Below are 13,479 nucleotides of genomic sequence, written 5' to 3' on the forward strand. Positions count from 1 at the left end.
TCATATGGGCCTACTGTTAATTTCATTAGAAGCTATCACACTGTATTCCGAAGAGTTCTATCTGTTCTACATTTTTGCCAACAATTGGGCTTGTCCATCTTTTAAAATTTTATACATTCTAGTGTGAGTGTGTAGTGATGTCTTAATGTGGTCTGATTGTTACTTTGACTCTTTTTATTGCTACACTATGTGATTCAAATGATTCTCTTTCTCTTTTAATTGATTTATCCATTTGCTTGTTAAAACAGAATACAAATAAGAACAAGGGGATGAAGTGTCAAAATTCTGGGTGAGTGAAAATTACCCCAACTGCTAAAATGAGGACAAGTCTAGATAACCAAACTTCTTAAGATCTTGCTCCTTCTGTAATTTAGTTATGATGTGCTACTGTGGAAGGAGCATAGGACTTGGCTTTGGATTCCTCAGCCCTGAGTCCTATCTTTGCCACTTACTAGTTCTAGAACTTTGGCTAGGTCATTTGAAAAGCTTTGTTTCCTCTTCTACAAAATGGAGATATCAGTTGTCTCAATCTTATAGCATTGTTGTGGAATCAAAAGAGATTAATGCACCAACATAAGGTCTTATTATAAGGTCTTTGGAAGCTCTTGGAAGCTTTCCAAAGAAGATGAGAACACTCTCTTCTGGTACTTCAGACATTAGAGATGGAATACATTGTGTTCTTAGTGGCATATTAGAGAGGCAGCCTGGATTCTGGAGTTAGAAAACTCAGGATTAAATGTGTTCCTTGCTATATAATCATCAAATATTTCATTTTCTTGACCCTTTGTCACATCATTTACAAAATAAACACTAGTTTAGTTGTAGTGTTTAATGTGGTATATATAAAGGACTCAGTAAAGTGTCTGGTATAAAACAGACACACAATAACTGATAGTTATTGATGTAGTGTTGTTGTTGTCTTCAATGTGCATTTCTAAATCAGCTACACAGGAGTCAAAGTCAAACTAAGTACGATTCCATTAAATTCAAAATGCTAGTCTGAACTCTTTTATAAGGAAAGTAGCCTTAAACGGGTTTATTCTGCAAAAATAATTTCAGATCTTTGTGCCAAACAAAGCCAAACTAGTATGCAAGTTTTGAAATCATTTATTTATAGGTTGGCTGCACGTGTTGGAAGCCAACCCCACTGAGGTGGCTCAATTCAAAACTCCAACCAACAGGTTATTTTACATTGGATGGTATCAACTAAAACCCAGTGGGACAGTTTATTCTTGGGCAGTTTAAATGTTAAATGCACAGAGTTCTGGTTGTCCCTGAATGAGCCTGAGCCAATGTTCTAATTGACTATTGGTCCTTTTATACACCTCTTTCTCAAAAGGTCTGCAATAACAACTGATAATAGATCCTTCTGGGGGTTTGGGGGAGGGGCCTGTGGTTGAGCATCTGCCTTTGGCTCAGGTCATGATCCTGGGGTCCTGAGATCGAGTCCCATATCAGGCTCCCCACAGGGAGCCTGCTTCTCCCTCTGCCTATGTCTCTGCCTCTGTGTCTCTCAAGAATAAATAAATAAAAAGATCTTAAAAAAAAAAAAAGATCCCTCCCTCGCTTCCTCACATACTCTTGGATAGTCCTGATGACTCTAGTGTGTGTTTTGCCTTTTCTTAACCAATGCCCTCATCTTCATTGCTAAATTTGCAATAAAGCATGAAGGATTATTTGCCTCATGTTTAAATTACTTACCTAGCAGTGATCCTCACAGGTAACATTAAAAAAAAAAACAACTTTTTTCCACTTGATTCTTGTATTTTCTTACCTGTTTGCATTTCGAAGAACATCAAGTAGATTGCTTAGTGTTGTGTCATTCTGGAACACATTTGGAAAACTAGAAAGAAGCTGCCACACAGCGGTCTGCTCTTGGACTTGTGAGAAGAAGGACAGCACTTTGACCATTTCCTGGAATACTGTCTTCTGGTTGCTGGGATCACTTGATATCTTATAAAATAACAAACAGGGCAAAATGAGAGTTCAGCATTTGTATCATATGACTTACTGTTTTTAAAAGCATTAAAAATTTAGATTTCACATAATTCTTTCTGATTTTCATATACTTTGAAGTCATTTTTGCTTGGAAAAATTACAACAATTTTTAATGTCCTTAAACATAATTGGATTTTTTTCTATACCTCCAGAAATTGGCATATTTCAAATTTGGTTATATTTTTAGCTGTATTTATAAGAAAGATTTTAAATTGCATTTTTGGAAATTAAAATTAATTTCTTAAAATGAAATTAGAGTCTGAGAAATGTTTTTGCTTTTCCCTAGGATCTGGTTTAGGAGTTACAGACATATCTTCTCTGTGTCTATTAGCAGACTTTACCTTAATTATTATTTGGGTTCAGAATCCTTACAACTATATATATTTGCTACCATAATTACACATACACACATACTTAGTGGAATAAAATATTTCCAAAGTTCTGTTGCCATACCAGAAACTTTAGTTATAAAAAATGATTTATAGTGAGTGAATCTATTTAATAATCACATTTTTATATTATAAGCAAACAACAAAAACTGTGACTTTTGCTCTTGCTCTGGATCATAGGACCCAATGAGTACTTTCAAAGTAAAGTATGTCTTCATTATATTCCCACCCGAAGTAATTTTCTTAATAAACTCATTCATACTGGTAAAGTCAGGCTTTGTGTTCAGTTGTAATTCAAGTTCTTTCATGCTGAGAATGTGATTTTGAACAATGTATTCTTAACCACACATTCTACCCTACATGACTGCTGAATTTGTTTAGAAAGCATTTTAAGTGCTCAATGTTGAATTGGGGTTATTATAACAGTGTCTCTAATCTGGTTCATTTAGAAAACTCAGATTACTAAAGGTAATTCAAGCATTCTGTACTTAACAAAAACTACAATAAAATTCAGAGAATCAAGAGGAAAGTATCAAAAGTGGATATGTTTCATTTATTCCTGTTTATAAAATTTCAAGAAAATTCTGAGTATTTTTGTGATCTTCACTGTATATGGGGTTTCATTAAATGTAGACTATGGGTACCTTCTTTGCACATCATAATTTAAGAATAGCATATAAAAGTGGTCATTACCACTTTACAATATAAAGTCCTTGACCCCAATATACAATGTTTTGAAGAGAGGGACATATCGTCTCATCAAAAATCAGATTTTTTAAGTAAGTTTGATGTTAGTGAGAAAAATTAAAAAGATAACCCATTATTCTAACTTTTTTTAAAAGATTTTATTTATTTATTCATATAAACACAGAGAGAGAATGAGAGGCAGAGACAAAGGCAGAGGGAGAAGCAGGCTCCATGCAGAGAGCCTGACGTGGGACTTGATCCAGGATCTCCAGGATCATGCCCTGGGCTGCAGGTGGCACTAAACCACTGCGCCACGGGGGCTGAGAGTTATATGGCTCCAATAGTTTAATTACTACACTTATATTACAGCCTGAGTAATCTTCCTTAAATAGCTCAGACAAAACAATCTTCATTCACCATAGAGCAAAACCATCTACAAAGATATGTCTATAATAACCATAGTGCAATATTTTCGGTCCAACATTGTAATAATTTCAATCTTGCTATTTATTTATTTATTTATTTATTTATTTATTTAGCACCTTTAAATGCAAAGCAGACATGACTTAGATATTGTGTGTGAACCTCTGTGTGAGGAAGCCATGCCAAGCGTGAGCACATATTCCAGTCAGCATTTCCCAGGCCATGTGGGTTATAGACTTACTCTCTGACTCAAGTGGAATCACCTTGTGGATACAAGAATGGAAACAATACATTTCCTTTCATTGTTTAAGATGTCCTGATCAAATTAAAATATTTACACTCACCTGAGAGAATTGGTTGGTTAGTTCATGGAGAGAAGACTCTAAAAAAGTCATATTTGATAGGCAAAATTTGTTAAAAACGTTTTTCCCTAGAGTGGTCCAAGAGAAGGCGTAACGAGTGATATAGTCTGGATAGCTCTCACACAGTTTTCTTCGTATGTCTTCTGAAGTTGAATTTTGCTCTAACAGCTAAAAATACGTGTGAGAAGAGTGAAATAATATGTTAATAAATATAGATATAAAGTTGTCTAGTCTTCAAGGAAACTGACTTACCTTTAGAATAGCTATTTTAAGGCTCCTACATTATAGCTAGTTTTAAAATAACACTAAAATACATTTGGTTTATTTACGAAAAGTTACAAGAGAATGTGTGAATGTGGTAATTCTTGTCATTGTTATGTTTTAAATGATTCATATATGATTTGTTTAATTGATATCCTGTCTCTGACCAGAGAAGCTAAATGCATCAGATCTTTTCTGACAAAAATCTTCAGACTTAAAAATCTGAGTTTTTTCCTAGGCATTTAAGCAGCAAACTTGATTGTCCTAACTCTTTGTGCACTTCAAGGGAAACTGGCTGCGATCTTTGGAAGACTTCCAGAGAGGAGGAGCTTTGGCTTCCAAAACCCACAGTAGTTTTTTTTTTTTTTTTTTAGAGAGTGGACCAACATGGATTATGTTTCATCTGTAAAGCAAATACTTCATTTAAGAATTATACTTATGAAGAGAAAAGGAAAATATATATGAAAACACATAAAAGTATATAATTTACAACAGCAATGATTGGAAAGTGTTTCTGTAATGGAATCGTAAGTCTTTCATATATTTCACAGTACAGACCAGTCATAGACACAGCACTAATTTCAGGTATAATAGTGATCACATTCATTATTTTAAGTTGTTTAGGTATTTACAGAGCCAATTATATTTAGTTATAATGTTGAATGGGTCCTTTCTAACAATTAATTCTTAGAACCCCATGAGTGAGGGTCAATTAACTTTATCTTCCCCTTTAAGATTATGTCACAAAAGCTACACTCTGCCTTCCAGTGACGCAGCTTCTAAGTGAATGGAATAAGACAGGATCCACTAATTCTAGGATATACTATAAGTGCCAAGTCTTCTAGTCATTCATCCATATCTCTTTCTTAACATTACACATAAACTCACTCCAAAATGATTTCTCTACTCATTTTTGCAAAGGTTGCAAAAAAGCAGCAAAGAGAAAGAAAGGAATCAGAGAGATTGAGAGAGATTGCTGACACAGGCATCAATATGTCATCCTAATTTTTACATCCCTTCTCTGCTGCAACTACTCTAAAAATATGTATCTATACATAGAAAATTCATTTTTGACTTATCTCCACTGGATATATGACTCTGTGCTGCCTCACAAGATTCTGAAATTTCATTCCATGTGAGAAAGAGAATGTGGGAGTTTCAATACAATGAAGTGTATCTTTGAGAATAGTGTTGTTATCCTAGATATTAAAGAATTTAACTGATCCAGTGAAGACTGTTTGCTTCTAAAAACTAATATGGAAGAAATGGAATGGAATAAAATAACTTTCTCCCCATTTACATTGCTGGCCTAATTTAGGGAGCCTTTAAGTTGGAATTAACTGCGCATACTGGGGGCTTCTTATGCCAAATAGGGAGCTTTAGGTATCTCAAATATTATTCTGGTTGGAACTGGACTTTCAAAGTCTAGACTAAACTGAACAGGAAAGGCTTATATTTCAGCCCACACTGATAGAACTGCCTTGATGCTTAAAAATGGCTTTGCTGGAATCCCTATTTGCATTGTCCTTTGGCTTATTTACATAAACCAGTTTATGAAGATGCCTCACACAGAATGTTAATTCAAAGGTAACTAACAGAGACATATTAAGTAGCAGAGATTATGATCACTGAAGAATGAATAAAAGTCGAAGCTATGTCCTATATCCTATGTTCCATCCAGGTGGAAGAAATGTCTACTACACAAAACATGGATTGCATATGTGTGCATGTGTGTATGACCGAGAGAGACAGTGAGCAAGAGAGACAGAGAGAAGTCCATTAGCAACTATTGAAAAAAAAGATCTCTTTAATTTCTGAAGAGCACATAGAGCAGGGGCCAGCCAAATAAAAGTAGGAGTCTGGCTGGATGAAAGACAGTAAGGAAAAGTCAGGATTGTGGTCAACAGAAGAGTACCCGTTCTGCCTAAAGGCATTCAAATTCAATTACCTAAGATCCCTACACACACACACACACACACACACACACACACACACATTTAGCTCACAGGCTGCCAGTTTATGCCTCTGATAGAAATTATTTTTTTTGCCAGTTGGAATCTTAAAATAAGAAGGATCCATTGGCAAGCTCTCCAAACTATGCTAAAGAAAAGAATTTTACTACTTTAGGGAGGTATTTTCCATAGCTCCAAATTTTCCAAAGGCATTATCAGTATGGATGAGGCAGCAAATTTCATATTAGAGCTTCATTTGCTGTCATGTACCTTTTTTTCCTTCCCTGTTTCAGAAAATTAGAAGATCATATATAATGTGACTCTGTCTCTTACTAAAGGATAATCTTAACTTTGATTAAGGCACTTAACAGGGAAATAAAATGTCCAAGACCTTAAAAAGAATTCAGAATGTGGGAGAATTAAGCTTTTTTTATGGAAAGGCTCCTGAGAAAAGAATCTCCCTGAGACATTACTCCAAATGGGAGGGGGTCCCAAATATCTTCCTATTTGGGAGATCCTTTTATTAAGCTAAGAGGCGTTTGTTCAACTGCTATTTATTATCAGTCCATTATAAAGCTGAGTGAAATTACCTTTTCCAAACCAAGGATCCGGGCAAGGACTTGACTACTATTGAAAGTATCTGTTCCAGTGCTTGTCAAAACAGAACTTGGACTGGGAAATACTGTGGCTGTAATAGAAGAAAGAACAGATTAACATTCTAAACAAATACACAAAAATGGGCAGATTCACATAAGAATCCATAAATATCACTTGTGCCCTTATATACCCCACAGCAAAAATATGCTCAAATATGCATCTTCCATGAAAGTTTTGTACTGGCAAAATGGCAAATTCCATTATTATTTCTTTTCACATAAAATTGTGATGGTTTTGGTCTGCTCTTGGGTTTTTTCCAATCATTTTAGATGTCATTTGCTTTCATTCCAGTTTATGTCATTAAACTTCATCACCAATATTATTGCCTAATAAAGTGAATCATTTCTGTGCAGGCTTAGAGGATTTAAGGTGCCTCTACAAGCTCCACAGATCCATCATATCTAACATCTGTTCAAAGGATCTGCCAATGCACATCTGGTGATAATGGTTTTCTTTTTAATTATTCAATTGGGAGGCTGAAATCTGCTTAGGATCATAAATTCTTTCCTCCCCAAAGTGTTTTCTGAAAGATATTTCAGATCAAATAAATGGGATGAAGCAATTAGTCCAAACTACAATATACTCAATTAAGTAATTCTCAAAGTAGCCTCATCCAGTACTATTTATGACGTGGTAGGGTATTGTGGTTAGGAATATTAGCTAGAAGATTATGTTCATACCTATAGCATGGATGTTCATTAAGCCAGTATGTTACCTTTAATAAGTTTTGGACACACATACTTTGTTATCCTCACAGCAAAGAATCTTAGCATTCAAAGATAGAGTGATCTATTATCATGGCAGCCTAAGTTTTGTTATAATGCCTGTGGGGCTGAAGAATTTACCAACTGATTCCTCTGGATCAAGGTGATACATTTGTGAGATGAGTGGCCAGGGTAAAAACATAATCTGTGGCTATTGAGCAAAGCAGAGCTTACTAGATCACAACACCATGATCTTATTTCTACTGTGCTTTAAGCTACTCAGCCAAATACCCTCAGATCATTCACAACAGAACATTAACTCCTCAGAACCACTCACTACTATATTCCTACTACATTAACACAGGACCTTTGTCATTTGGTCCATCAATCTGTATTGGAATGTTATTTAATGTCATAGTTTTTTGTTTGTTTTTATTTGCGTATAGTTCACATACAGTGTTACGTTAGTTTTAGGGGTACAACATAGTGATTCAACCTCCCTATATGTTATGCTATGCTCACAAGTGCAGCTATCATCTATCACCATATAATACTATTACAACATCATCGACCATATTCCATATTCCCTATTCTGTGCCCTTTACTGCTGTGACTTATTTATTCTGTAAATGGAATCTTGTATTCCCATGCCCCTTCACCTATATTGTCTGTCCCTCCCCCACTATTTCCTTCCCTCTGACAACCATCAATTTGTTCTCTGTATTTATAGGCCTGATTCTTATTGTTTGCTTATTCATTTGTTTTGTTTTTTAGATTCCATTTATGAATGAACTCATATGGTATTTATCTCTCAGTCTGGCTTATTTTACTTTGCATAATACCCTCTAGGTCTGTCCTGTTGTTGCAAATGGCAAGATCTCATCCTTTTTTATGGTGGCATAATATTCCAGTGTGTGTGTGTACAGCACATCAACTTGTATCCATTTCCCATCAATGAACACTTTTGCTGCCCCATGTCTTGGGTATTGTAAATAAAGCTGTAGTAAACATAACGGTGCATATATCTTTTCAAATTAGTATTTCATTTTATTTGAGTAAATACCCAGTAGTGGAATTATTGGATCATGCGGTATTTCTATTTTTCGTTTCTTGAGGAAACTCCATACTGTTTTCCACAGTGGCTGTACCAACTTACACAATGTTATAGAATCTTATATATTCCATGGCATTTTTAACAGTACTTCTTTTTTTATTTCAGAGCACCAATCACATTCCAAACACACAGGAATCTTCGTTTTGTTCACTAATATATCCCCCAGAGACAGGACTGAGCTTACATGATAGCAGGCACATAATAAATATTTGTCAAATGAATGTAAAACAGTCCTGCTTTTGAGTTTATTTCCAATTTACAGCTTCTAATGAGTGTCTCATGACCATCGGTGTTAGAATTACTTGGTGTAAGGCTCATGCAGCTCAGCTGGAAGGTTTTCTGCACTCTCAAATGTGAGGGTCCCTGGCCTAGCTATAAAGGAAGCACACAGTCCCATTTAAAGACTATGATACTGAGCGCTGAGAGAGAGGAGTAAGGATATAGTGGAAAGAGTCCTGGCTTGGCTGTTACTCTAGAACCAGGTCTGCTGGATAAGCATGGACAGGGCACGTAACTTTGTTGGGCCTCGTTTGAACAAATCTATGGGATTTCTTTTTTTTTTTTTAAGATTTTATTTATTTATTCATGAGAGACATGGAGACAGAGAGAGAGGCAGAGACACAGGCAGAGGGAGAAGCAGGCTCCATGCAGGGAGCCCGACGTGGTACTCGATCCCGGGTCTCCAGGATCACACCCCGGGCTGAAGGCGGCGCTAAACCGCTAAACCACAGGGGCTGCCCAATCTCTGAGATTTCAATCCAGTAACTTTTTTTTTCTTTTTTAAACTTGAAGTATGATTAACAGACAGTATTACATGAGTTTCAGTATACAGTATGGTGATTCCACAATCTGTACATTCCTCGTGCTCATCAACGTGAGTGATCCTCTTTGTCTATTTCATCCCTCCTGCCCTACTTACCTCCCTTCTGGCGACCACCAGTTTGTTCTCTGGATTTAAGGACCTGTTTTTTAGTTTGTCTTTTTTTTCTGCATTTGTTCATTTGTTGTGTTTCTTAAATTCCACATAGAAGAAAAATCATATGGTATTTGTCTTTCTCTGATTTATTTCACTTAATGTTTAAACCCTTTAGGTCCATCCATGTTGTTGCAAATGGTATTTTTTTATTTTTTATTTTTTTTATTCTTCACAGTTTATTTTTAAAGATTTTTTAATAATAAATTTATTTTTTATTGGTGTTCAATTTGCCAACATACAGAATAACACCCAGTGCTCATCCTGTCAAGCACCCACCTCAGTGCCCGCCACCCAGTCACCCCCGTCCCCCGCCCTCCTCCCCTTCCACCACCCCTAGTTCGTTTCCCAGAGTTCGGAGTCTTCCATGTTCTGTCTCCCTTTCTGATATTTCCCACTTATTTTTTCTCCTTTCCCCTTTATTCCCTTTCACTATTATTTATATTCCCCAAATGAATGAGACCATATAATGTTTGTCCTTCTCCGATTGACTTATTTCACTCAGCATAATACCCTCCAGTTTCGTCCATGTCAAAGCAAATGGTGGGTATTTGTCGTTTCTAATGGCTGAGTAATATGCAAATGGTAATTTTTTATTACTGGGCTTTCTAAACCATCCCAACATTATTTAATCGCAGACAACTAGAGTCCCTAGCCAATTCTGGGAAATTGTGCAATTCTCAACATTATCTTTAGTACCATCTAGGCTTTTGCTCCTAGAAAGTATTTTAGTAAGAACTTAATTTCCAATTATTCTCAAGAACTTTGCATAATTACACCACCGCATTCAGGCAACCTTAAGGAACATTTAGATCTCTTGGGAATATTATAAGCATTCCATCTCTGCTTCAAAAGTTAAAAGTATAACCCTTTCAAAGATTAGACCTTGCTGGCTGTTCCAAGAGGCCTGCTCTAAACTCGACAGAAGAGAATAGCTTACCTGGTGATGTGTGCCTTCTTTCTGGAACTTTGGTGCTCCGGAGTGATAAATTGCTGTCCTTCTCCAGGTTGGATGACTTTCTCTGAATTCCACTAGTGAAGAAAAAGCAAGAACTCTGTAACTTCACCCACATTAATTTCAGTTAGTTACAGTCATGTATTATGTGGCAGATTCCAGGGCTCTCGAAGGACTTGCAAATTTTTAATCTACTTCCTAGGATTGTAATGGAAGAACTCACCTAACCATACACCAATGAATATATAAAATCTCCTACAAGGTAAATTTTTATTCAGAGAAAATGGTAACTAGATGAGGTTTAAAATAGTTGTTTTTACTTTAATCTTATAAAAAGAAAATTATTTTCAAAAGACATTAGAGCTAAATATTAAAAATAATCATGATATATCTATATATATCTATATATATCTATATATAGATCCCAAATAGATAATAGCCCAATAGTGCTTCAGGTCCTAAAACAAAGGTATGTTTATTTGTCAACCTCGTTAGGAAAACAAGTTTTATATGTTAAATTATAGCTAGCAAAATCAAATGCTTATAAGACAGATTCAAGGAAGAAAGGAAAAAACATACATTTATTGAGTATCTAGTCTATGCCATGCTCTGTGGCTGTTGTCATTATGAATGGCACCAGGTGTCAAAGGAATGTATAATGATGTGAGTAGATCTTTTATTGTACTGAATATATCAATGTGGTAATAATAGCATTGTGGTGCCAGGAATCTGCATGTCATGATCATGCTGGCTTTTGGAAAAAAAAATTATGAAACCTTCAGTAACCATTTTAAAAATTCACTGCCTGTTTAGTTGATTATCAAAACGGAGATAATCATATTTTCTTGAAAACTTGATATACCTAATGTGCCTAAAATAAATGTACATATTTCAAGGGTGAAATCAGTTCAGATGCCTGGATGTGAATACTTTTTGGAATTCCTAAAAGCTGGTGAATTTTGTGTAGTTGTTTATTAAAAAAAAAGCTTACTTAAGATATATAAGGATGGATATAAAAATATAATAGTGAAAAAGCAAGAAGTTCTACTCACTTCTGTTGTTCAACTTAACTTCCTTTTCAGAAACAAGATCTGAATCATGGTTCCAGGTACTATGTGGAATTTGTAATTTGTAATTGGGTTTTTCTTTTTTTTAGTGTGTCCTTTTAGTAAAAATGATAAGAAGAGGTGATATTTGTTTTCATTCCCTAGTGTTTTTCCAATATTCTCTATAAAATGCACTGGTTGCTCCAAAAGTTCTGCATTCTTAATGTATATTTGAATTATTCATGACCATGACTGTATTCCCCTAAATCTTTTTATATTCCTTATGCTGACTATTTGGATGGGAAAACTGCTCAGATAAAAATAAGAACTGACCTGTACATTTTCCCTTCTCTCAACAGAAGTTTTAGAAAGTTTGAGAAAGTCGGTTTCACTTTTCTTTTACTCAATATATATTTTTTTAGTTTAGCCTGAAATACTATAAGGAAGACTACTGAATATCAACACATTTTGAAAATAAAGGGGAAAACTGCCTTTATAAAAATTTTAAGGAATAAGGATAGCACCAAAAACCAAAGGAAGAACAACAAAGATCAACATGAGCAAAGAAGGAGCAAGAGAAAACAGAATAATAAATGGGAATGGGAGAGAAAAATAGAAGAGGTGATAGGGAACTAAGAAAATGTGAGTTTAGAGAAGCAAAAGCTGCATCTACTAGACAGAGGACACCTTGCTCATCTTCCCACATTCAGAGAAGAACCCTAAAACTACTCCTTCAAGTATTCTTTAAAGACCAAAGAAAAATAAGCTCATCCCCTTCTGAGCAAGCAGCTGGCTCAGCAGGTCTGCACTTGCTCAACAGTAAAATGGCTGCTTCCAGACAAGGAACTATGGAGGCCTCTCTTCTAATAGCACCTGTCCTTGACCAGAAGGTACCCATGGTCACATGGTCACCCATGCATATATATTACAGGAGTGGGGAGGTGATCTATCTCCTTGTGTGTGGCCTGGGTGTGCCTTTTTGCTGGGGTGAGAGATCAGGATATCTAGTGGGCTTTGCTGTTCAATGGCCAACAAATTCCCCCCAGTTTCATTTTGCATTTACAGAATGTGGTGTGATGGCATGTGGCCACTGCCACTGTACAACGGAAATTATTGCCTTTAAACTCTTAAAATGGAAACTACAAAATAAATGTACAAGAGAGCACTATGGGTAAAAAGATGAATTAAGGTCATATACTGAAATGCAGTTTACTTCCCCCAAGCAAAGGTAATTAATTCTTTTAAGTCCCTATTAAATTACTAATGCAGGGCAGGAAGGTAGCCAGTACTACTGAATTAATGGTTGTCGCTGAACTTTCTCATTAGCATGACCACGCTTATAGACAGAGCACTATATGCTTCTCGGAATGATAGGTAAGAAACGGTATTCTTTCCATCATTTCAGAGAATTGAAGCACCAATTCATACAAATTTTTAGTGCATTTTGTTTATTTGTGTACCTATTCCTACTGCTTCTCCATTTTAGGCAATGACATCTTTGGAAGTAGGCACCATGGGTCATTCCTCTTTTTATTCCAAACACCTAGCACAGTATTAGACCATAAGATCAGATGGCTGATTAAATAAAAAGAGGCAGTAATGCTGCGGGGGGCGGGGGGAGTGTCAGAAAGTACTTTGGTGTTAGAAGATACCTTTGGAATCCCCGCTCTGCCATTTCCTAAAACATCTCAGTCATTCCCTTCCTCATCTGCAATTTAGGAATGATATAACTACCTTGCAAGAGTTGTGAGAACTACACAGGATGTGCTTATCGAGTGCCCTTCTGGCTCTGTCATTACTCGCCTATATTAACTGTCAAAGTACTCACAAAAAAATAGATGGCACAGACACAGCGCTCACCATCAGGATGGAGCTGGGGCCCTATCATACATCCAAGGTCTATATATAATCCCTCTGGAATACTAGAAACTTCAAGATCTCTGGACACCAAATGGATG

General features: G+C 35.9%; 1 protein-coding gene across 3 annotated transcripts in view; it reads right to left on the reverse strand.

Moving 5' to 3' along the window:
* Positions 1-13,479, reverse strand: part of ABCA12 (ATP binding cassette subfamily A member 12) — a 168,089-nt gene that overhangs the window by 95,840 nt on the left and 58,770 nt on the right. For 2 of the 3 annotated variants that reach the window (XM_055345351.1, XM_055345353.1), the window contains 4 exons: positions 10,461-10,552; positions 6,663-6,760; positions 3,842-4,027; positions 1,775-1,953 (listed from right to left, as the gene is read on the reverse strand). In XM_055345351.1, the coding sequence (XP_055201326.1) occupies positions 1,775-1,953; positions 3,842-4,027; positions 6,663-6,760; positions 10,461-10,552 (555 nt within the window). The remainder of the gene's footprint in view (positions 1-1,774; positions 1,954-3,841; positions 4,028-6,662; positions 6,761-10,460; positions 10,553-13,479) is intronic. The other variant, XM_055345352.1, reaches the window with a different exon arrangement.

This window comes from Nyctereutes procyonoides, unplaced genomic scaffold (assembly GCF_905146905.1).
Source record: "Nyctereutes procyonoides isolate TBG_1078 unplaced genomic scaffold, NYPRO_anot_genome, whole genome shotgun sequence".
Lineage (NCBI taxonomy): Eukaryota > Metazoa > Chordata > Mammalia > Carnivora > Canidae > Nyctereutes > Nyctereutes procyonoides.